This window comes from Salmo salar, chromosome 06 (genome assembly GCF_965601325.2).
Source record: "Salmo salar chromosome 06, fSalSal1, whole genome shotgun sequence".
Lineage (NCBI taxonomy): Eukaryota > Metazoa > Chordata > Actinopteri > Salmoniformes > Salmonidae > Salmo > Salmo salar.
Window position 1 is genome coordinate 32,221,149 of NC_138296.1, and position 24,637 is coordinate 32,245,785.

The following is a 24,637-nucleotide window of genomic DNA, read 5'->3' on the forward strand; positions in this document are numbered from 1 at the left end:
ATGGCACACCTGAAGGAGATGACAATCATTTGTATTGCAACAGAATAAAATAAAAACATGTATTTATTATTTGATACACAAAAGTAAAAGACAAGCTGATATACATAAGTAAAAAAGTTGTGGATGTAAATGATATATACAGTCATTTGACTATACCTGTATTTTGAAATGCATGACCACTGAGTCACTCACCTTGCTCTCTGTTGTTCATTCATGGCATTATAGAAGCATGTCACCCAGCATTAAAAAACTAAACGAGATAACACATTACAACAAGGATGTCAAACTCATTCTTCCCCGGGGGCTGCATTTGGTCTTCAACGAGGTCCGGAGATCCACACTGAAAATTGGTTATATTTCCTCGCTGTCACAATTTGTAAAATAATTTCCTCTATCCATCGTTTTTGGAATTTCCGATGCTCCTTGACTGTCTAACCTTCATGTAGATGATTATTAGCGAGCTGGACACAGTTAAGAAACTGAACGAATGTAGGTACATCATCATCTCTACACAGTTTTGATTTATAGTATATTATAGTATATTGAGTTAGTTCCCCCCCCAAAAAGAAACATATATTTGTATTTTAAATTGAACCACCATATGGGACCCTTGGATTAACTACAACTAAATCAGTCTTAGTATTTTGAAATATTCAATATTTACAACCATTATTTCCACTAATAATGTCCCTTCTTTATCCTCAAAATTAAACCCCTCCCCTTTCTTGTTTCCATTCTGTCTGACCCATTTCCTTTCCATCAAACTATCTCTCTACACACATACAAACATGCAGAGGTATAGTACATCAAACTATCTCTCTACACACATACAAACATGCAGAGGTATAGTACATCAAACTATCTCTCTACACACATACAAACGTACAGAGGTGTAGTACATCAAACTATCTCTCTACACACATACAAACATGCAGAGGTGTAGTACATGCACTAGACGTAGTTCTTGTTGGCGGGGGCTGAAGCGCTGTTGCCGTAGTACTTGGCGGTTCCTCCCGAGCTGCCAGATTTGGCTCTGCTGAAGCACATGAGCAGGCCTCCAGCCAGAATCAGCAGCACCCCAGCAGCCCAGCCAATAAAGATACAGGTTCCCAGCTCCATCTTCTGAGCCACAAGGGGGTTGTAGAAGTTCCTGATGACGTTGTGGGCGGACCAGCTGACAGGGATGATGAGGAGGAGGCCAGACACCAACAGGGCGATCCCGGCCACAAGACTGATCTTGGGCTTGATGTCCTCATTCTCCACGCAGGTGGTGAAGTCGGCGCCGGCGAACAAGATAAGGATGGCCAGGGAGGTGACCATGCAGCTGATGATGGTCATGGCGCGGGCCGCCTGCAGGTCAGATGGCAGGACCAGCATGGACTCATAGCTCTTACACTGCTGCTGGCCCGTACTCTGCACCACACAGCTCATCCACAGGCCTTCTTCAGTTTCCTACACACAGAGACAAATAGTTACAGTAATACACACGCCATTCATTCATTACAGCTTATTTGACTTCAGCATATTGCATTCATTCTACATTTTCCGAGTTATTAGAGTCATTTGAGTCAATATAATGTTAGAAAGTATTTAGGGGTTTAAAATGTAAACCACATAGGGCTAATAAATCACTTGATCTGCTCAATACCTGTGCCGTTACGATGTTCTGTCCTGTAAATGATGACACTTTCCACCTAGGGATGGCACAGCACACAATGCCCCCGATCAGGCCCAGGACCCCAAGGGCCACACATACAATCTGTACCCCAGTAGATCCCATCCTGGAAGAGAGAGAGGGGAGGGATACAAAACAGTTCACATTCTGGTATTAAAGGAAGTGTGGTTGCTTTAAATGTAGATATAGAATTACATGGTCATTTCTGTGATCATCACACAGCAGAGTACCCCACAAACACCTACACACACATACTTACACACACTGACTCATTCCCTATGACAGGCCTGTACAAGTCAGGATTGTGTAGCTCAGAGGTGCATTTAAAAACAAAGTCTCAGGAAGCACAGCCCTGGGACAGAGTCGTGTTGTGACAGGCCCGGTCTACCTCAGCCTGCTGCTGCTGCAGCTCAGTGGCATGCTGCCACTCCTAGTCTCACTGAGACTTCAACATCTCCTCACCTGGATCCACTCAATCTCACCTAGCCCTGCCAAAAAGTCCAGCAAATGTCATCCCTTTACAACTTTACTAAATCAAGCCAAAAGAGCTTTTCTTCCACCCCAACAGTAAGTAGCCTTGCAAAATTATTTATTCCATCTAAGCAATTATTTTATTTATTTACCTAGGTAAGTCAGTTTAGAACAAATGCTTTTGTCACAATGACGGCCTAGGAACAACTGCCTTGTTCAGGGGCAAAACGACAGATTTTTACCTTGTCAGCTCGGCAGTTCGATCTAGAAACCTTTCGGTTGCTGGCCCAACACTCTAACCACTAGGTTACCTGCCGCCCATTGATGGTATGCTACTCTCATTGTATTAAGAAAACATGCAATAGTGCTTACTTGGACCCTTCTCCTTATATTCAACTGGACAAGACCAGGCAGACTAGTAAAACAAAGACATAAATGTGTCTTCTCTTCTCACAAGGACCCATAGAGCTGAGGGTAAGAGGAAGAGGAGGAGGTCGAGAGGATGGGGGTGAGTGGTAAGAACATAATTACTAATAGTAATTGTTGCTACTTATAGATCCTGGTGAATCACTGAATCCTGAGCATAACATGAAGGCGTTATGTTTGGTTCGTCAATGGAATAGAGTATGAATACATTTCTTATACCATATTGAAAAAACTAGCGTATTTTGGATTAACCATAGAGTGTTTCACAATAGATTCATGTCAAAAGTAAAAGTTTGGGTGGAAATGTTCCTCAGAACTTATCTTTTAATCAGTAGAGACCAAAAAATAAGTTTATTTGTTTGTACTTTGCATATGGCCTGAATCATACATACCTTAGTCTGTTTGAATTAAGTGACATTCATGAAAATATAAGGATGTTACATGCATGTGTCTGCCCCTTAAACATACCATCAATATTCATTTATTTAAACTTGATTGGATAGGTTACTCCGCTAAGAGTTATAACAAATTAAAATACGGTTATAATGCACCATGGAGCTGGTATGTTTCATATTTGAAATAGCACAAAATCAGAGATACAAGTAGAAAAGTTTAACAAATACCTTTTGATGTGTCCTCTTGTCTTAATTGGAAATTTGAAAAGTAAAGTTCTTTGTCAAGGGTTTTCCTTCTCTTTAAAAAGGAAATTCTACTCTCTTAATTCAGGTGTTGATCTGTGTAAAGCGGTGGTCTGTTATGTAGCTGGTGTGATGTAAAGGGTTTTGTAGTGGACTGTGAGGTGTAGGGTGGGGCCGGGAAGAACATGAGAGAGAGGGAGGCGGGATGTACCTCACAACCAGACTGGACTTGTCTCATGCCTCTCTTTCCCACTCTTTTTCCAGCTTTCATTTGTGTTTCCAGTGTTGACATTCCAGGTTTAGTCACAACTTTTTAGCAGCGTTGGGGAAGCTACTCTGAAAATAGTTTACCAAGCTACGAATTACTTCACACTGGAAGAAGTTAAGCTACATTAGAGCTACCCTTAAGACAAATATAGTTTACTTAACTAAAGTTACTTTGAAAAACGAGTTCACTACATCCAAACTACTTTGTGAAAAATTATCATACGTAAATCTGAAATGTCATAGACTATAAAATTGCAACAGAACAGAACACTTTATGTTACCAGAATGTGTAACGCTACCATCATGCCGCCCAAAGCTAAAGAAGGTGGGAGTAATGGAGAGGACAGTGTTTCGCTATCACAAGTGCGTGATCTTTTAAATCAACAAAAATATGTCATCAAACAATTGTTACAGCAACAGGAAAATAGCTTCAAGAGCTTTGTCCAAATATTGGTGGACTCAGCTAACAAAAGAATGGATGATCTGACCAGAGAGGTCCAAGACCTTAAGAACAGTCTGCAGTTCTCCCAGGGAGAGGTGGATGTCCTGAAAGAGACTTGCACGAAGTTGACAACAAACTCTAAGTCTATGCGAGATGACATCAGCACTGTCTGTGAATCATTATTACAAATAACTGGGAAAAAAGACTAGAAGGACAATCCAGGAGGAATAACATTGTTGTAGATGGCATACCAGAGTCTCCACATCGGACCTGGATATAGTCTGAGGAGAAAGTGAGCAATTTCTTTACTGAAAAGCTGCAGATGGATCATAGGAAGATTGCGGTGGAGCGCACCCATAGGTCTGGAAACCTGTAACCAGCTCAGGGGACAGACCCAGGCCGATAGTGGTCAAGTTCCTAAGGTTCAAGGACAAGATGGCTGTTCTGGAGAGAAACAAAAACTTGAGAGGAATCATCTTCCTCAATGAGGGACTTCTCTGAAGCTCTGTGCCAGAGGTGGAAAGAACTTATCCCAGCTATGAAAGCTGCCAGAGAGCATGGGGACATTGCTTATACCGCCTACGACAAGCTCATTGTCCACCCTCCCTCCCTAAAGCCTGGGAGGAGTGAGAGAGCCAAGCTTCTGGGTCAGTAGCTTCAGCCCAACATCACACACACACACTGCAACTGACACAAGTGCCTGATTGACTGACTCTATTAGCTAAACAATGAATTTTTTCTTCTCCATTTATCTATCTCCGATAAGCTACCAAGGAAAAGGCTAAGAACAGCCCATATTAATATACAGTGCCTTCAGAAAGTATTCACATCGCTTGACTTTTTCCACATGTTGTTGTGTTACAGCCTGAACCCCAAAATGTGAAAATATGTTTTTCAATTATTTATTTTTTTACAAACTAATTAAAAATGAAAATCTGAAATGTCTTGAGTCAATAAGTATTCTGCCCCTTTGTTATGGCAACCCTAAATAAGTTCAGAAGTAAACATTTTCTTAAGAAGTCACGTAATAAGTTGCATGGACTCACTCTGTGTGCAATAATTGTGTTTAACATGATTTTTGGATGACTACTTCATCACTGTATCCCACACATATAATTGTCTGTAACATCCCTCAGTCTAGCAGTGAATTTCAAACACAGATTCAACCACAAAGACCAGGGAGGTTTTCCAATGCTTCGCAAAGAAGGGCACCTATTGGTATATGGGTAAAAAAACAAAACAACAGACATTGAATATCCTTTTGAGCATAGTGAAGTTATTAATTAGACTTTGGATGGTTTATTAATACACCCAGTCACTACAAAAATACAGGTGTCCTTCCTCACTCAGTAGCCGGAGAGGAAGGAAACCGCTCAGGGATTTCACCATGAGGCCAATGGTGACTTTAAAACAGTTACACAGTTTAATGGCAGTGATAAGAGAAAATTGGGGATGTATCAACCACATTGTAGTTACTCCAAAATACAAACCTAATTGACGGAGTGAAAAGAAGGAAGCCTGTACCGAATAAAAAATATTCCTAAACATGCATCCTGTTTGCAACAAGGCATTAAAGTAATACTGCAAAAAAAATGGCAAAGCAATTAACTTTTTCCCTGAATACAAAGTGTTATGTTTGGAGCAAATCAAATATAACACATTACTGAGTACCACATATTTCTCTATTTTATTTTCAATACATTTTCTACATTTTCTAAAAACATGTTTTCACTTTGTTATTGTGGAGTATTGTGTGTAAAAGAAATCTCTTAAATCCATTTTAAATTCAGGCTCCAACACAGCCAAATGTGGAATAAGTCAAGGGGTATTAATACTTTCTGAAGGCACTCTATGTAGCCTTAGAAATAAGGTTAATGAAATCAATAACTTGCTAACATCGGATAACATTCACATACTGGCCATCTCTGAAACTCACTTACAGTACATTATTTATTTGATGAAACAGCAGTAGCAATACAAGGATGTAACATCTACAGAAAGACAGGAATGCCTATAGGGGAGGTGTTGCTGTATATTTTCAGACCCATATTCCTGTCAAACTTAGAGAGTTTTGTGGAAGTGTTGTGGTTGCAAGTTCCCCTACCTCATCTAAACCCTTTTCTTGTGGGGTGCTACTTTTTGCCACAAAGTGCTAACACTCAGTATTTGGATCATATGTGTGCAATGCTCGATATTGTGTGTGATATTAACAGAGGTCTATTTTCTCTCAAAAGGAAGCTTCTACCTGTGACTAATGCCTGTAAATACGACCCAGGTTATCACTCAACCAACTACAGTGCATACAAATAGTGTTGGATCTGTTACATCGACTTGTATTGATCATCTCTTCACTAATACTGCAGAGCTTTGCTCCAGAGCAATATCAGTTCCCATTGGCTGTAGTGACCATAACACTGACCACATTTATATGCGCAGAGTATTCCGGATAGTAGCTCATATACCGCTTAAGGTCTTTATAGGTATAAGCCATTTCCATGCCCCTCTGATATCCCTCTAATGAGTATCCCTGTATCCATGAATAAAAATAATATTCCTCACCTAAGTTCATATGGGTTAAATGGAATTGTAACTGAAATATGGACTGTAGGCCTACAACCTCTCACATGTAGCATAATATAATATTAACTCCTGCAGAATTATGCATTTCTTGCAGTGAAATTATACAACAAATTCTAATTTTGTCTTGGGAACAGGAGTGGAGAAATATGATTTCTTTCTTTCAGAATCTCTTGAGAAAATGCAAATGCAGATGTAATGTGTTATCTTTCACACTGTTATGCAAGCACACAGTATTTCAACCATTGACCCCTCCTGTCTCAGCCTCCAGTATTTTTGCTGCAGTAGTTTATGTGTCGGGGGCTAGGGTCAGTCTGTCATATCTGGAGTATTTCTCCTGTCTTATCCGGTGTCCTGTGTGAATTTAAGTATGCTCTCTCTAATTCGCTCTTTCTCTCTTTCTTTCTTTCTCTCTCTCGGAGGACCTGAGCCCTAGGACCATGCCTCAGGACTACCTGGCATGATGACTCCTTGCTGTCCCCAGTCCACCTGGGCGTGCTGCTGCTCCAGTTTCAACGGTTCTGCCTGCGGCTATGGAACCCTGACCTGTTCACCGGACGTGCTACCTTGAACCAGACCTGCTGTTTTCAACTCTCTAGAGACAGCAGGAGCGGTAGAGATACTCTCAATGATCGGCTATGAAAAGCCACCTGACATTTACTCTTGAGGTGCTGACTTGTTGCACCCTCGACAACTACTGTGATTATTATTATTTGACCATGCTGGTCATTTATGAACATTTGAACATCTTGGCCATGTTCCGTTATAATCTCCACCCGGCACAGCCAGAAGAGGACTGGCCACCCCTCATAGCCTGGTTCCTCTCTAGGTTACTTCCTAGGTTTTGGCCTTTCTAGGGAGTTTTTCCTAGCCACCGTGCTTCTACACCTGTATTGCTTGCTGTTTGGAGTTTTAGGCTGGGTTTCTGTACAGCACTTTGAGATATCAGCTGAGGTAAGAAGGGCTATATAAACAAATTTGATTTGATTTGACAGAAAATATGCACCCAAGACGAACTGAAATCTTATCAGAAACATGTTTTGTCGTTTTCTCAGCTTTTCATTTCCTTAAAACTGGTCAAACATTTTGCACAGGACCAATCTTTCTATTGTTTTGGAGTTATTGCGTTTTGTTCCCGGTCCCTAAACAAAACAGACAACTTTACTGGTATTAACTACATTACTAATGCATTCATTCTATCGATGTAAGACATTATTCTGGTGAGCACTTCTTTATTGAATTTTCTGGGGCAGCAAGTTATGACAGAAGAGAAGCTGCATGTATCAAACTATAGTTGATAAACAAATGGCCTACCAAATGTCGGAAATTATAATATGGCCAGTGGTGATTTTAGCACGTAAATCTTGGTGTGGCAAAAACAAAACAAAAGTGGTATTTATGCCAGTTAAGCCACAACACTAAACAATACATTAATTGCACTATACTACTGCTACACCTGGCTATCAGTGGAGCCTTGTCTGGCAGTGAAACAGTTCATTCAGCCTCATTTACTGCCTTTAAAAAAAACATAGCTGATATGGCTTTTATCTATAATTTCTCTTCATTATTTATCTTCATATGACAAGGATTAAAAAGGATTTGCCAGTAGATTGGTGACTTGATTCATGATGATGACTGCTAGCTAAGATTTTGAATGTATGATGTTGACATGATCAGTCCAATCAAAGCTACTGTAGATACAACGTGATTTGACGTAATTTTATCTGTGGCCAATGACCTTGAGCCTTCTTGGATGGACACTTTTAATGTAACTCTATGGCAGCACTCAAGGAGCTAGAATTTTAGAGCTCTGCCCTTAGCCTTGGCAATGACGTTGTGTCCCCATGAATGACAGAACACTGAGCCAATCACGGTGCAACGCTCCGTATTTTCTGCTGGCTTGCCCCACCACAACAGAAAGCACTGAGCTAGGCTGAAACACCTGAATTTTGGAGCTTGCTTTAAAAAAAATATATATATTAAAAAGAGACCTTGTTTGTATGCGGCTTTATTAACTCAATTTACATTTACACTCAATGATATATGTATATTTTTTTATTGTTTGCAAACTGACACGTATTAATGCCAAAATAACATACAAAACAGGCAAGCCTTTTTATTTACTTATATTTTGCAAAAAATGTGGAGCTCAAAACTGCCTTGAATGACAGGTCGCCGCTGAATATGGCCTACCAAATGTTGGAAATTATAAGCAGAAACTTACAGTAACTTGATTATAGTAGGCTAAATTATTAGGGTGGATAAAATTGCACAGGTAGCCTACTTTTTGAAGTGATTTGTTTAATAATCAGATGAAAACATAATGCATCACACAACACCCATGATATGCAAAACTGAACCTGCCCAAACCGCAAAAACAACAATAAATGGGATAAAATGTTAACATGTCACAGTATCCCGTTTTAGATCAGCATATCCCAGGTATCTACCCCGGGTTTCTTATAACCGGGAAACAAGCCTTTTCAGGTTATTGTTAACGGTGTATGATGTTTAAAAACAAAATACTTGAGTATCCCGAATAATAACGGGATATTGGTGTGAATGTAAACGTGGTCCCTGTGACAATAATAAGGAAAGCCAAAGTGCCAAAGGTTGGACTTAAAGGAATTTGTAAGAGATCATACAAAAAAATTATCAGCAATCTTTTGTTGAAATATGTATGTTCGATGTGTATGAGGAAGTGAATCCAAATGCAGTATTTGTAAAGTTAGTCATATATATATTTTTTTAAATGTATTTTATTTATTTTTTTACATTTTTTAGTCATTTAGCAGACACTCTTATCCAGAGCAACTTACAGTAGTGAATGCATACATTTCATACATTTTTTTTTTCTGTGCTGGCCCCCCGTGGGAATCGAACCCACAACCCTGGCATTGCAAACACCATGCTCTATCAACTGAGCTACAGGGAAGGCTATGCCAATGTATGTATGTATGTATGTAGCCAATTGAGAGGTGGCAAACAAGTCAGGCTGCTCAACTGACTGGTTGACACTGTAAATTGAAAAGATTTGTGACTAAACTTAACAAAAAGAAGAAGAAATTATAATACCTAACCAAGATAAATGACATAAAACACAATGGAAAAAGACCTTGGAGTACCTTAAATGATATCATGGGCAGAAAACCCAATTCATCTCCATCGTTCATTGAAGTTGATAGGTAATTTATAACAAAACCTTTCTATATGGCCAATCATTTCAATGACTACTTCACTAGTAAAATGGTCAAACCTAGAAGTGAAATGACAACACTGAACAGTGAACCAATCATATTTATCTATAAAATATCTAATAATAAAAGAGAAGGATTGCTGTTTTGAATTTGGTCATGTTAGTGTGGGAGAGTTGGAAAAACTGTTGTTTTCCATCAATAATGATCAACCACCAGGTATAGACAACCTTGATGGGAAAATATTGAAAATGGTAGCAGACTGTATTGCCACGCCTATTTGCTATATATTTAACCAAAGCCTTAAGGATTGTGTGTGTCCACAGGTGTGGAAGGAAGCTAAAGTAATTTCACTGACTACAAATAGTAAAGCACCCTTTGCTGGCTCTAACAGCTGCCCAATCAGTTTGCTGCCTGTTCTTAGTAGACTGGAGAGAAATGTGTTTGACCAAAAACAATGCTATTCTTCAGAGAACAAGTTAACGACTGACATTCAGCATGCATATAGAGAAGGCACTCAACTTGCACTGACTCAAATGACTGTTGATTGGTTAAAAGAAATGGATAATAAGATGATAGCTGGAGCAGTATTGTTAGATTTCAGTGCAGCCTTTGATGTTATTGATCATAAATTGTTATTGAAGAAACTCTCTTGCTATGGCTTTACATCATCTGCCATCACATGGTTGGAGAGTTATTTATCCAATAGAACCTATTACTAAAGTAAAAAGCTAATTTATAAAACAACATCTAATGACACGATAGGGACTGTGAAATGACACTCACACAAACACACGCACACATTAACACAATCTAACACACACATTATTCTTTAATTGTATTGTTTGTATTTCATTGTATTTTAAATTTGTGTGACTGTTCTTGTCTGTCAGTTTATCAGTGTTTTGTTACTTGTCGTGTTTTATGTTTTTGTGTGGACCCCAGGAAGAATAGCTGCTGCTTCTGCAAGAGCTAATGGGATCCAAATAAATGAATAAATAAAACAATAAAACATAAAAACTGTTTCAAGTGAGAATTATGGCCTGATGCTGAAAAAGAAAGGAAATGATTGCCCACTTCACCCATATTATATTTGTGCAAAAAAGTAATGTGTACTTCCAGTAGTTAGCTACACTGCTACATCTCAAAAAAATAATTCAATGCTGAAAACACTACCTAGATTCAAATTTAGTTCAACTACCACCAAGCTACTGCAAAATGAGGTTCACTACCCTGTCATACTTTATTTGGATAGTCTGGATAGTCCATCTGTAGACGCTCTACAGATGGTCATACTGACAACAAACTATCTGTTGATAAGAAACTGCTTGCTAAGGTTACGGTTAGGGTTAGAATAAGAGTTAGGGTAAGGGTTAGGGCTTGGGCTAGGGTTATTAAGTTTAGGGTTAGGATAAGGATTCAGTTTGGGGTTAGGGCTAGGCTTAGTAGATAGTTGAAATGTTACGGATAGTCTGAAGAGCATCTACAGATCGACTATAAAGTGTTACCCACTAGTACTACATGAAAAAATGAAAACAAAGGATATGTGAGTGAAAGATAAATTGTTTATTTTTGGTTGTATAGATTGAAGACATGAACAACAATAACAGCAGAGGTCTCTCAATACCATCATGAAACCATGAATCATTTGGAGTTCACACATTTAGGCTCTGATTCATAGTAAACATGTAGCCTATGATTCACTGTGAATTCAGTCGAAGTCCCCCCCCTCCCCTACCCCTACCTGTATCATAAGGCACAGAACTCACAATGTCCCACCCCATACCCCACACCCCCAAGGAAAAGTTTAGCCCATACCTCTGTCGAAACTGTCTGACGAATAGAAACACAGTGAGGTGAGGGATGGATTTGGAAAGCTGGTAAAGAACGACTAAGGAGGAGGATTGTGTAATATTGACCTGTAATGGAGGAACGTGAATTTGTGGAGATAATGGGAAGGAATGAGGAATGTCGGGAAAGAGATGGGTTAGGGTTGCATAACATCCACATATTACCTTCCCACAAAGTTATACACTACACACGACACACTAACCTACTACATTATTTGAATAATCTGTGTAGTGATAGGGCAAAAACCAGGACCGAGTTTGGGAAACCCTGGACTCTACACTAATGCAAAATATGCCTTACACTTTTAACTTCTGACACACCGTGGCAGTCCTTGCCTGTACCAACCCCATTGACGTCGGTTTCCACTAGATAGCACAGTCACAAAGTCGAAATTGGCTATATCGTAAAAATCATTGAAAACATGCTTTTCGGTCTTAATTTAAGGTTAGGGTTGGGTATACGGTTAGCAGTGTGGTTATGGTAAAGGCTAGGTCTAAAATCACATTTTAAGAAGATACATTGTAGAAATAGGCAGAGTTTCTGACTTTGTGGCTGTGGTAGTCCTTTATACCTCAGTAGTGGTAACTAGTGACGACCGTTGATGTCATCAGTAAAACAGCTGGAGGTGGGGCACCAGTGTGTGACGGATGTACAAGGTATCCAATGGCAAACGACAACATGGGTTCAAAATCAAGCAGTGACCCAATCATCATTGAGTAAATCTAAAGCTCGCCTTAGTATCAACCCCCTCTCTTCTCGCTTCCCCTGAACAACACGGCCCTTTTTAAGTTCAGTGGGGGAAGAGAAAGGGGGACTCTGAAATACGAAGACAAAAAGACACAAAACAGACCTGAAAGGGCCCTGTCTTCTACACGGGAAGACTATTGTCACATCAAAGGTTGATTATATGTTAACATTTCATATTTGCATCATTCATTATTGGCTAGCTATAACTAAAGCGGGTAGCTTGGTTTGTTAGCTAACTAACATCGGCTAGCTAGCTTGAACTAACTAGCTAGCTACAACACGGAAGGGAAAGTAAAGCCAAATTACATTTTTTTCCCCCCCCTCAATTTGACATAACAAAATATAAGCTGCCCAGTTGTTTGTTTAACTTGATCGGTACTTGTTTTTTTGTCTCATCGAAGAAGCAACACGAAACGAAGGTCTTGACTGCCTGAACCACGACAAAAAAATAAGTAAAATGGCGGAGCCGGACAAATTAAACATCGACTCCATAATACAGCGTCTTCTGGAAGGTGAGGATTTGCACTTAACTAGGAATCAAGCCACTTAATTTGATTAATTACGAATCAGTTGTTATTTGGATTTTTGTATTTTCAAAGAAGCGTCGGAATTCTAATGATGTCTGGTGTATGTTAGCGTAGTTAGTAGGCTTAACGTCAAGTTAGCTGTTCTCTTTGAAAACGATGGGTCCTGGTTAGAGTGCGAGATAACGTTACCTAGGTCTACGAACTAGTAGGGCAAATGAGAGATGGCTGGCTTGCTGCTTCAATCTTTATCACTCGGCCTGAAGTGCCCATTTTGTTGTAATATTAGTATTAATGGCAAATCATTATTAAGATGACAAACACGACTATTTTACGATGGTGCTGTGTTAGCTAACTAACTCTAGCTAGTTACTTTAACGTTAAATATGTTCCGTGTTCTGTCTGGTGTATGCTGTTATAAAAATGAATGCGAAGCTAGCCACTAACCTCGGTTAGGAGGTTTTGTTTGCCAGTATTTAGCTAGCTATGTCTAACACACACCGGTTATACTGTAGCCTAGGCAGAAGATAGTACAGATCTTGCGCCCATCGTCTAGGTTGGATGTGCATTCCCGGTAATACACTAGTGTCCCCCTATGGATCGGCTTGTACATAAAACATCCTCCATTCAAGGGAAATATGCATACTTTATTTTTGAAGCACAATTTACCACCACAATTGTTTATATTTTTGGACAATCTAATATGTCGCACACCATGTTCAACCAAGAATGTGCCATATCCTAAATTGTCCTTAAAGACAAATTGTTTCATAAAGTATGCATATTTTCAGTTTTTTTAATGCCCATTAAAGCTAGTTAAGGAGGAAAGTGATGCATTTGCAGCCTGAATGGAGGATGCTCTATGTCGGAGCAGGCCCATTGCAATTCATGCCTGGATGAGGGAGAAGCATACTTAAGCATGTTTTTCAGGGCTGCGGATGCAATTATCATGTGCTGAAAGCGTACTTGCTGAAGTAATAACTTGCTTTTATTGTTTAAATGCAAGCTACAGTAGGTTTAGCCATATCATTAGTGGTTGGTTACACAGAGTGAAGGGCACCAATGGGTCACACTGGCTTTCATTCGGTGCAACTGTTTCCACCATGATAACGTACTACTGTGATACTCCAAATTCCATGGACAGGAAACATCAGTGCCCTGGTTTTAGACTCTGTCTGTCTAAAGAAGGCCAATGGCCTTTACTACATTATAAAGTAAAGGGAATATCCAGATTTGGGTTTGTTTTTCATTGGCCAAGTAGCTTATAGCAGGGCTGAAAGTTGTGCACACTGTAAACACTAGAGGTGGAAACATTATGGCACATTACATTCTCTGCGATTGCAGTAGATTTGTAATGTAATGGAGTGTTGCTTCCGTCACTCTCCTTGCCCCAACCTGGACTTGAACCAAGGACCCTCTGAACACCGCCAACTTTCACCCAAGAAGCATCATTACCTATAGCTCCACAAAAGCAGTGTCCCTTCAAGTGCTAGGGAAACAACTACTTCAAGCTCTGAGCCAGCACTAGTAGTAATTGAACACTACTAGCCCGCACCACTAGGTATTTCACATCGGCTACCGAAGCATGAATAGTAGAAATATGGGCAGACTTGGGGAATGTGAGGGACAGTGTTGTTTGCAAGTAGCAGTCCTAATGTCTTTCTTTCTCTTGGGTTTTTACTCTGAACACGTCTTTTGTTATGGGCAGCTTATGGACGTATTGATGGATTAAAACGATTCCGCTATCCGTGTTTCTGTTTGTGACCACCACACCACTCTTGGAGTATTGTGGAGGTTAATGACTGTTGAATAATATGTAGGCGTTAGTGTTTGGTGCATGGGAGAAGTTGTCTATACCACACAGGTTTGCCTACCCTCAGTCCTGGCCACTCCTTAGATTTATGATGGCTTCTATAGTAACAGATATGAGCCTTGGGGACTGTGTGTGTACATGGGGGGGCAGAAGCAAACTTATGATCTGTATGATAAATGTTGTGTAATGGGAGACCTGAGGCTGTCAGACCAACATAAACCCCTCCAGCTACTAAATCTGCAGGGGCCTTCCGCTGTAATGAGCACAGTGGCTGAGCCAGACATGAGCTTCTGCTGGCCTGGGAACAGTTCAGAAAACAGGAAGTGGGGCATTCTGCTGCTCTTGGAACTTGTCTAGTTAGATTATTTTTTTTTAAATGTCTCTCTCCAAGTCTGGTCTAACTGGTTTAAAAGTCACATCAGGTGTTCAAACCCCTGAATCTGCTGTTTTGTTCTTCCCTTTTTGAAATCTATTGATCTAGATGTATACAGATTATTACTGTATCAATTTATAGGCTATCGCTTATTTATGTTTTGACAATTATTGAATGTAATGGTACTGCAGTTAACCTAGACATTTTCACATGTCTGTTTTCTCTGTGTTATTGCTCCTCTACATCATGGTAATAGCGGTGCATCATGTTGTAGGGCTCCACCACAGATAGAACAATAATCCAGACATTTCATCGGATGTATAAGTGTGAAGCATCCGATTGACACTTCCACTCACTACCTAATATGGTGATGAGAGAGAGCCCAGTGGCCGGCAGTGAGCCAAGATGGAACGAGATGGATTTTTGCCGACATCGTGATCATTTTCTCCTCGATGAAACATTTGACCTCAACAGTTTTCTGTTCTCAAAGCTAGAATCCGTTATGAAGAGTGGACTAAGTTTTGGAGATTTTACCCTTTGTCAAAGTCAAACAATTAAAATGTTGTTTAGGAGGAGTGCAAGGGCAAATTGAGTTGTTGCACACACACACACTTCAGAGTAGGTGTTCCTTAACGGAAATATGCTAGAACGCGCCAATAGGACCTCTCTTGCTCTTGCTTGGCTCTGCCCACTCCTTGCTTGTTCTCCCCACTATGACTCATTTGTTCCCGTTGGAAACGCCAGGCTGTGCTCTATCTTGGGTTAGTTATAAAAAATCTTTGGCTCCACCATGTTGTCTGTCTCCAACTGTTTGAACAACATACTAGCCTGTCCACTTTGTCGTTCTTCCACAATGAAATCAGGTAGGGGACTGTGGATCGGTCTCTGTTCGTACGTTAGTAAGAACGCCATCTCCGACAGCGCTGGCCCGAGTTTGATGAAACTTGGGTGAACGATGACACTGATTGGCCCAAGGCAGGAGCTATAGTAATTAACTGAAATTTGTGAGTCACACCAGAGAGGAAGAGGTGAAGCGAGAGGGATAGCTGGGCCCAAAATCTGTCTTCTCCAGCAGATGGTGTTTTTATATGGAGGTCAATGCTTTATCTTGGCCAGGTCGCAGTTGTAAATGAGAACTTAACTCAACTAGCTTACCTGGTTTAAGTAAAGGTGAAATATGTATATATATTTTTAAATGGGTGTTGAATTTGGTTAACAAACCATGGAATGGCTTATTTGCTACTTAATTGATCAAATAGAAATTTCATAATGTTTTAGTTGTTAGTTTTTATGCTCATTGCACATTTATAAAACAGGCTAGACAGCTAGTAGATTAGACAGGGTCTGCTCTGTGCTAAATTTTGGGATTTGAGACATAAAGGGTGTCATTGGAAAGGTTCACTTTTCTACTACAGTAAAATGTCTCGAATGTGTTTCGGTGTCCATATGAGTGATTCTGTTGTACCAAACCTCAAATGCAAATGGCCAGTTTAAACTGCTTGTTGTCATAGAGAAAGAAGTAGTCTAACAACTTTGTTGTTGTGAGTGGCAGGGGGAGGGGCTTGGTGTGTGTGAATGGGAAGGTGCACACAGCACTGGAGTAAAAAGACAAGCAGACACAAATGCTCATAAAAACGGGACAGCTTTATTCTTGAGATGCATGTGTTTGGAATTTCGCGCTAAAATGCACATTCAAATTAATTAGATATATCGCTCAGCCCTAGCCCCTTCTGACTTTGACTGTGGCTCTTGATGGCAGGAAGTGTTGTGGAAACCGTGTTCTACTCTGTTCATGATAAGGTTGTCTGACAAGTTCAGAAAAAGAAGAAAAACAGCTGTACTGGCAGTATATATAGCAAACCTTTTTTTTTCTCTTGCGGTGTGGCAACTCATTACAAGGCAGAGTGTTTGCCTCTGTCGTGAGAGTTGTCATAATTAACCTAACACATCATGTATGGCATTTTCTGAATTAGTTTTGAAGTCTTGGCCAGTCCATAAACCATCACCTGTGGCTTTTTGTCCATCCAATCCTGCTGTATTTCTATGATGTAGAGACAGGCCAAGGTAACTGCCTTCTGGTTGCTTAATCACTCGTTTGTCAGAGAATGCACTGACCACCATCGACCTTTAGCTGCACCATGTAACACCTTAACACATGGGCCAGCCCGGTGACAATGTTTGCAAACCAGTTAAATGTGGTAACGTTGTGACTAGTTTCAATGGGATTGACCATCAGCCTCCTGACCTGTACATCTGAACGATCAGTCCAGGCCGCTACTACCACCTCCTGTCACCATCTAAGAGGATGTCCATATCAGGTGGGGAATCTGAAGCCAGCCAACTGTTGATTCCCAACGGCTTTCCTATTGTGCTTGTCCAACTTTTTATTTTCTATCCCGTGACCAGTAAAGCGGAAAGCCCTTTGTCTGACCCCCTCCCCATCCCCCACGCCCCTTCTCTAAGCTCACTGTTGCCATTGGCCATGTGGCTAACTTTAGAGTAAGCTCTGTCATGGCTTAGCCGACCCTAATCCAGGTTTAAAGTGACAAGCAGCACTACCCTATTTATACCCACATTTCACTCTTTAGGGCCAAGGCCTGTGTTGCTGCCCAAACATGACACTGCTCATTTAGATCTATTGCTGAGGTCCTACCTGGAAGTCCTCGTCCGTTTCCATCCTCCATTTTCAGAACAAATGTGTGTGCCCCTCTCCCACTGCCTGTGATTTTATTAGGGCAGAATATATTTTTGTGAAAGCACAACACTGAACAAAAATATAAATGCAACATGTAACAATTTCTAAGATTTTACTGACTTACAGTTCAAATAAGGAAATCGGTCAATTGAAATAAATTCATTAGGCCCTAATCTATGGATTTCACCTGACTAGGAATACACATGCATCTGTTGGTCACAAATACCTTACAAAAAAGGCAGGGGCATGGATCAGGAAACCAGTCAGTATCTTGTGACACATCTCCTTTGCATAGTTGGGCGGCAGGTAGCTTAGTGGTTAGAGAATTGGGCCAGTAACTGAAAAGTTGCTGGTTCGAATCCCCAAGCCGAATGTTGTTCCACTCCTCTTCAATGGCTGTGTGAAGTTGCTGTATATTAGCGGGAACTGGAACACGCTGTCGTACACGTCGATCTAGAGCATCCCAAATATGCTTGATGGGTGAGTTGTCTGGTGAGTATGCAGGTCGTGGAAGAACTGGGACATTTTCAGCTTCCAGGAATTGTGTACAGATCCTTGCAACATGGGGCCGTCCATTATCATGCTGAAACATGAGGTGATGTCGGCGGATGAATGGCACGACAATGAGTCACAGTTTCTCTGTGCATTCAAATTGCCATCGATAAAATGCAATTGTTTGTTTGTTCGTACCTAATGCCAGCCCATACCCTAACATTGACATCAGCAAAATGCTCGCCTACACAACGTGGTATGCAGTTGTCAGTACGTCCAACTGGCCTCACACTTTTTCTAAAACAACGTTGGAGGTGGCTTATGGTAGAGAAATGAACATTACATTCTCTGGCAACAGCTCTGGTGGACAGTCCTGCAGTCAGTATACCAATTGCACGCTCCCTCTTTTTGAGACATCTGTGGCATTGTGTTGTGTGATAACTGCATGTTCTCTAGTTTGGTATTTGGCATGGTCAGCAATGTTCAGATTGAGCTGTCAGAGCTTTGACAAGTGTTCAATTAACCCCGGTGTGTGTTTTTGTAAAGAACACTGTCTGCACCCAGCTTGTAAAGCAGAATGTCACTGAAGGGTTTCGGGCAATTTTATTGTTCTGCTCTTTTAAGTGTATCGATACCCCATTTAGCTTCAGCAATTACAGTACCAGGTGCATGATGGAGCACAAAAAGTGTCTGGTTGAATATTAGGCTTTCTGTTGATGCCTAGTTCTCCTGTGATGGTTTATAGAGCACTGGCATTGGACTTTTCACCTGCACCTAGGGAAGACAGCAGAACGTGCAGGAAAGGGGGTGGAATTGATTCTGTGACACAAATAACCCTGATGCGCATTCTTTCACAAGTTCCCCCGTACATCACTACAAATACCTAGGTGTCTGGCTAGACTGTAAACTCTCCTTCCAGACTCATATTAAACATCTCCAATCCAAAATCAAATCTAGAATCGGCTGTCTATTTCGCAACAAAGCCTCCTTCACTCATGCCGCCAAACTTACCCTCATAAAACTGACCATCCTACCGATCCTCGACTTCGGCGACGTCATCTACAAAATAGCTTCCAATACTCTACTCAGCAAACTGGATGCAGTCTATCACAGTGCCATCTGTTTTGTTAGCAAATCACCTTATACCACCCACCACTGCGACCTGTATGCTCTAGTCGGCTGGCCCTCGCTACATATTCGTCGCCACACCCACTGGCTCCAGGTCATCTATAAGACTATGCTTGGTAAAGCTCCACCTTATCTCAGTTCACTGGTCACGATAACAACACTCACCCGTAGCACACGTTCCAGCAGGTATATCTCACTGATTACCCCCAAAGCCAGCACCTCGTTTGGCCGCCTTTCATTCCAGTTCTCTGCTGCCAGTGACTGGAACGAATTGCAAAAGTCGCTGAAGTTGGAGACTTTTATTTCCCTCGCCAACTTTAAACATCAGCTATCTGAGCAGCTAACCGATCGCTGCAGCTGTACATAGACCATCTATCTGTACATTGCCCACCCTATCTACCTACCTCATCCCCTTACTGTTTTTATTTTATTAACTTTTCTGCTCTTTTTGCACACCAGTATCTCTACTTGCACATCTTCATATGCTCATTTATCACTCCAGTGTTAATCTGCTAAATTGTAATTATTTGCTCCTATGGCCTATTTATTGCCTACCACCTCATGCCTTTTGCACACACTGTATATAGACTTTCTTTTTTCTACTGTATCATTGACTTGTTTGTGTTATTGGCTTGTTTGTTTACCCCATGTGTAACTCTGTGTTGTTGTCTGTGTCACACTGCTTTGCTTTATCTTGGCCAGGTCGCAGTTGTAAATGAGAACTTGTTCTCAACTTGCCTACCTGGTTAAATAAAGGTGAAATAATTTTTTTAAATTAGTCACTTGAATACACTTACTACATGCTCCTTTATATCCTTGCCTGGAGCTTGTCATGCAAACAGGATTTCTGAATAATACAGTCCTACTGTTGTATTTGTTTGACTATAGATGTGCTGTTGTAGTGATCCCTTGCAGCTACAGTGAAGGTTTTAGTTTGGGAGGAGTGTTGAGATTGAAGTAGGAGCCTCATCCAGCTGATCATGTTAAACCTGTACTTGACCTGCAGTGCCACAAAAGCCTCAAGCTGCCCTGCAAATCATGCCAACATACTTATGAGTATTCCCTGCTCCAGAGCTACAATGGTGCGTTAACTACATTAAACATTTTACCAATTTGTGGCTCCAGTAGAGCTGATCACTTGTCTGTGTTGATCATTGAACACTTATCATATCAGTTGCACTGTGGATTTGCACCTCTGCTTGATAAACACTTACACAGCCACAGGGTGGGTTTTCCTTTTCCTGGTAGAATGTGTGTAAATGTCATAACTAGCTACTATACCCAACAAACATGTAAGATTCTTGAGATCCAGTGAGCAGAGTTAGGGGACAGCCAGGAGCATGCCTCAGGAAGATGCTCAGCGCAGCACTGTGCATGTGTCCCTTGTGACCTGACCACATCTCAGACTAGCCTGCTACTACCATCCTGCTACTACCATCCTGCTACTACCATCCTGCTACTACCAGCCTGCTACTACTAGCCTGCTTACCTCTGCCCTGTGGTCAGAGGCGGCCTAGCAACGTTTGCTGTCAGTTCACAGGCTACCCTATGCTAACAGACTGCATGCGGTGCACTTGTAACCAGAGAGCTCTGAAGTTGGCCATCAATGATATGTTTATTTAATTGTGATTTAGGCCTACTTTGATTTGAAGGGCAGTGTATTTGATCCTTGTTTGTCCTCCACCCTCTTTGAGTACATTGAGATTCGCTGCGTGTGCCTCTTTCCGTTGCAGCCTCTCTGTCCTGGTTACATCAGCAGACAGGCAGGTGGTGTGTTCATACGTGCTTCTGGGGCTGGGTGCACACTGCACACATTTGTTCAGACACATAGCCAGGCCTGTACCTTCTGCTAGTGCTCAGTTCAACACTGCCATCATCATCCCCTAGCCTTGAGTGCTCAGAAACAAAGACCCCAACCCCCTTTTCATTTAGGTTTCACGCTCTGTAACCTTGAGATTCTCACATCAAATAGTTCATCCTCTTGGCTTGTGCTGTGTGAGCAGATTCACCTTGGCTCTGGGCTCTGCAGTATGCTCAGGGTTGTACTGTCAGCGGGGCCCGTGATATTGATTGGTTTCTCTGCTCTGCTGTGCTGTGCTATTTGTGTATGTGTTGTTTCCATGGTCTTGGCCTAGCATGTTTGTTCCAATAAGCGCAATGTCAGTCCTCACTCTGTTTGCTCTGTCTTTCTCTCTCCTCCAGTTAAGGGCTCTCGGCCAGGCAAGAACGTTCAGCTGACAGAGAACGAGATCCGTGGCCTTTGCCTCAAGTCTCGCGAAATCTTCCTCAGCCAGCCAATCCTGCTCGAGCTTGAGGCACCACTCAAGATCTGCGGTGAGTCATATTGGATAAGTTACGATGGCTGAAATTGGTTTCATAGTAATTAATGTCAGTGTAGCAACTGATAGTGAAAGCTCCAAGGTTTCACAACACGACTGATTGTCTGATTTACTGTAGAATTCTAATCTCTAATTGCCTTTGCTATCTCAGTCCAACGGCCTGTATACACACACAGATCTAATGTAGTCAGGGAAGGTGTGGTAGTGACTGACTGGCCACCTCTGTGCTGCCCCCTGCAGGTGACGTCCACGGTCAGTACTACGACCTGCTGCGGCTGTTTGAGTATGGAGGCTTCCCCCCAGAGAGCAACTACCTGTTCCTAGGGGACTACGTGGACCGAGGGAAGCAGTCCCTGGAGACCATCTGCCTGCTTCTGGCCTACAAGGTCAAATACCCAGAGAACTTCTTCTTGCTGCGCGGCAACCACGAGTGTGCCTCCATTAACCGTATCTACGGCTTTTATGATGAGTGTAAGTGCCGAGAAGCTGGAACACATGCTTAACAACAGGAGACCGGAACACACAGAGAATAGCCTTTTAGTAATGTCCCCTGCTCCTCTTTAGGTAAGAGACGGTATAACATCAAGCTGTGGAAGACGTTCACAGACTGCTTCAACTGTTTACCCGTGGCTGCCATTGTAGATGAGAAGATCTTCTGCTGCCATGGAGGTGGGTGGTGTATGCTTGCATGGTCTGAGTGTGTGGGTCTCTCCCCTGTGGGCCTTATCAATAAGCACTTGGTGGCCCCATGATCGTTTGGATTAATCACTCCCCTTAAGTATTTGTGGTGGAAGATGACTCGTGTATACACTATATGTTTGATAAGAGGTGGTAGTTATCAAGGTGTGATTTCAGATATTATTGTTCTTGGTGGTAGAAGACAGTATCATGGCAGTCATCATTCATTTGTATGGTGATGTAATGTTTCTGTGTGCTATGTTCTGTCCAGGCCTCTCTCCAGACCTCCAGTCCATGGAGCAGGTGCGCAGAGTGATGCGACCCACAGATGTGCCTGACCAGGGCCTGCTGTGTGACCTACTGTGGGCCGACCCAGACAAAGATGTCCTGGGCTGGGGCGAGAACGACCGCGGGGTCTCTTTCACATTCGGGGCAGACGTGGTGGCCAAATTTCTGCACAAACACGACATGGACCTTATATGCAGGGCACATCAGGTAATGGCTTAGCTCAGTGGTTTAGAGTTTTGGATGGAGGTTAGGGGCTCGGAAGAGTGTTTTGCAGGACACTGTCAAACCAATGGTAGGTTTGGAAAGAATAGAGGGATCTTGTTATTAATCAGGGAAATCAGATGATCGAAGGTCAATGTAACCTACATAAATATTGAAGCACTTTTTAAAAGCTGGAATCCTTAATTGGTGACACTGCCACATCTGTTTGTGATATTACAACAACAAAGAAGTTGCTGTTAACAACAAACCCTATTTTTTTCCGCCTCTGACATCATTGCACGCGCGATAGAACAGCAGAATATGTACTGCAATTTTTTTTTGGTCCATGCTGCCGAAGACGACTACTCCGTTTCACAACAAAGGTGCTGGGGTGAACAGTGGCTCTGTTTCCCCTGATGCGGATTCCATCTTTAAAGCGTGTCATTTTGTGTGTTTACTGGCGATGGAGGTTGTGTTCATTTAAGATGGTAACTCCTCTGTTTGAAATGAACTGATTGCCCTGCAGTTGTTGGTTATCCACTCCTGGTATTTTTCCTGTTTATTTTTCATTGCGTTCTTACCTCTTTCATTCCTGTCCTCAGGTGGTAGAAGACGGTTACGAGTTCTTTGCAAAGAGACAGCTTGTTACTCTGTTCTCTGCCCCTAACTACTGTGGAGAGTTTGATAATGCCGGTGCCATGATGAGTGTGGATGAGACCCTCATGTGTTCCTTTCAGGTGTGTACTCCTCTGCTTTTCTCTCTGCCCCTTTTCTCTCTCCTTCAGTCTGGCTGTTCCTGTCTGTCAGTCTAGATTTTTAAGGTCTGCCAGTCCCCTGTCTTACCTGTTATGTGCTGCAGTGTTCAGTCTGTAGGAGTATATGTATATTTATAGCTGTCTAAAAAAAGCCTCTCTGTTCCTCAGATTCTCAAGCCAGCGGATAAGAAGCTCTACTCTTATGGTGGAGGTGGAGGAATGGGATCTGGACGCCCCGTCACCCCGCCACGGAATTCCGCCAAAGGCGGAAAGGCCAAGAAATAACACCCACTAGATCCCCCCCCCTCCCTGAGCACCCCTGTCTCTCCCCCCCCCCCCCCCCCCCCACTCTCTCTACCTCCCTCCTTTTCCCTCATCACCAAACAGCAACAAAGCAGACAGTACCTAGGGTTCGGTCCTCTTTTTCTCTGATACTGTTTTTAACTGTTTGAGTGTATGTATGTCTGTGTGTGTGTCTGAAAGAGAGGTTTATTGTATTCTGTTTGTATGTCCTTCCTTTCCCCTGCTCTGTTCTCCTGTCACTTTGTAGATGAAATTGGTCCTTCCTTTCAGTGATGTAAATGCACACCTGGGGGGGGGGGGGGGGGGGGGCCTTTACTGTTTGTTAGGGCCCTGCACTGTTTTGATGCTCAACACAAGCTTTTGTACATCCTGTTTGAGAGGTGTGTGTATGGAATGGGGTCAATCTGCATGGTCAGATGGTAACAACGGCACACACCACACACTGAGAGCACAGGTGGATATGTGCAGATGGACCCTTTTAGTTTATGGATTCACAAAGATCAAGAAGTGGACACGTTTATTTTTTTTCTCCCAAAAACCAATGATTTGAAAACGCAATCATGGATGTGAAATAGTTTTTCTGTTTTTCTTTTTCTTTTGTAGATGCATAAAAAAGTTTCAATCCGTGAGTTTTAGTTTATTTGGAAGCCAATGATTAATAAAGAACCATTTATTTAAAATATTCCATCACACTGTTCACTATGTTCACCTCACCATTGCTTTGTGATTTGTTTATATATTAAATTCCTCTAACCCACAT

General features: G+C 41.8%; 2 protein-coding genes across 5 annotated transcripts; one reads left to right on the top strand and one right to left on the bottom strand.

Moving 5' to 3' along the window:
- Positions 1-45: 45 nt before the first annotated feature.
- On the bottom strand, positions 46-3,365 carry cldni (claudin i). 3 transcript variants are annotated; one of them, XR_014392636.1, is made up of 4 exons: positions 3,196-3,364; positions 1,649-1,781; positions 891-1,452; positions 46-796 (listed from the first exon to the last, which is right to left on the bottom strand). XR_014392636.1 is itself a non-coding variant. In XM_045720209.2 (4 exons), the coding sequence occupies exons 3-4, from the start codon at positions 1,778-1,780 to the stop codon at positions 952-954; spliced, it is 633 nt and encodes a 210-aa protein (XP_045576165.1). In that variant the 5' UTR covers position 1,781; positions 2,519-2,614; positions 3,196-3,365; the 3' UTR covers positions 46-951. The 3 variants fall into 3 exon arrangements, 2 of the variants coding, with proteins under 2 accessions (XP_045576165.1, XP_014058815.1); XM_045720209.2 differs by adding an exon at positions 2,519-2,614 and having other exon boundaries at positions 46-1,452; positions 3,196-3,365; XM_014203340.3 differs by having other exon boundaries at positions 46-1,452; positions 3,196-3,363.
- An 8,920-nt stretch (positions 3,366-12,285) lies between these two features.
- On the top strand, positions 12,286-24,013 carry ppp1caa (protein phosphatase 1, catalytic subunit, alpha isozyme a). Of its 2 annotated transcripts, none has more exons than XM_014203342.3 (8): positions 12,286-12,439; positions 12,690-12,800; positions 21,516-21,647; positions 21,893-22,123; positions 22,217-22,321; positions 22,602-22,825; positions 23,422-23,556; positions 23,743-24,013. In XM_014203342.3, exons 2-8 carry the CDS (start codon positions 12,746-12,748, stop codon positions 23,857-23,859), a joined length of 999 nt encoding a protein of 332 aa, XP_014058817.1. In that variant the 5' UTR covers positions 12,286-12,439; positions 12,690-12,745; the 3' UTR covers positions 23,860-24,013. The 2 variants fall into 2 exon arrangements, with proteins under 2 accessions (XP_014058817.1, XP_014058818.1); XM_014203343.3 differs by having other exon boundaries at positions 12,308-12,439; positions 12,693-12,800.
- Positions 24,014-24,637: the final 624 nt, after the last annotated feature.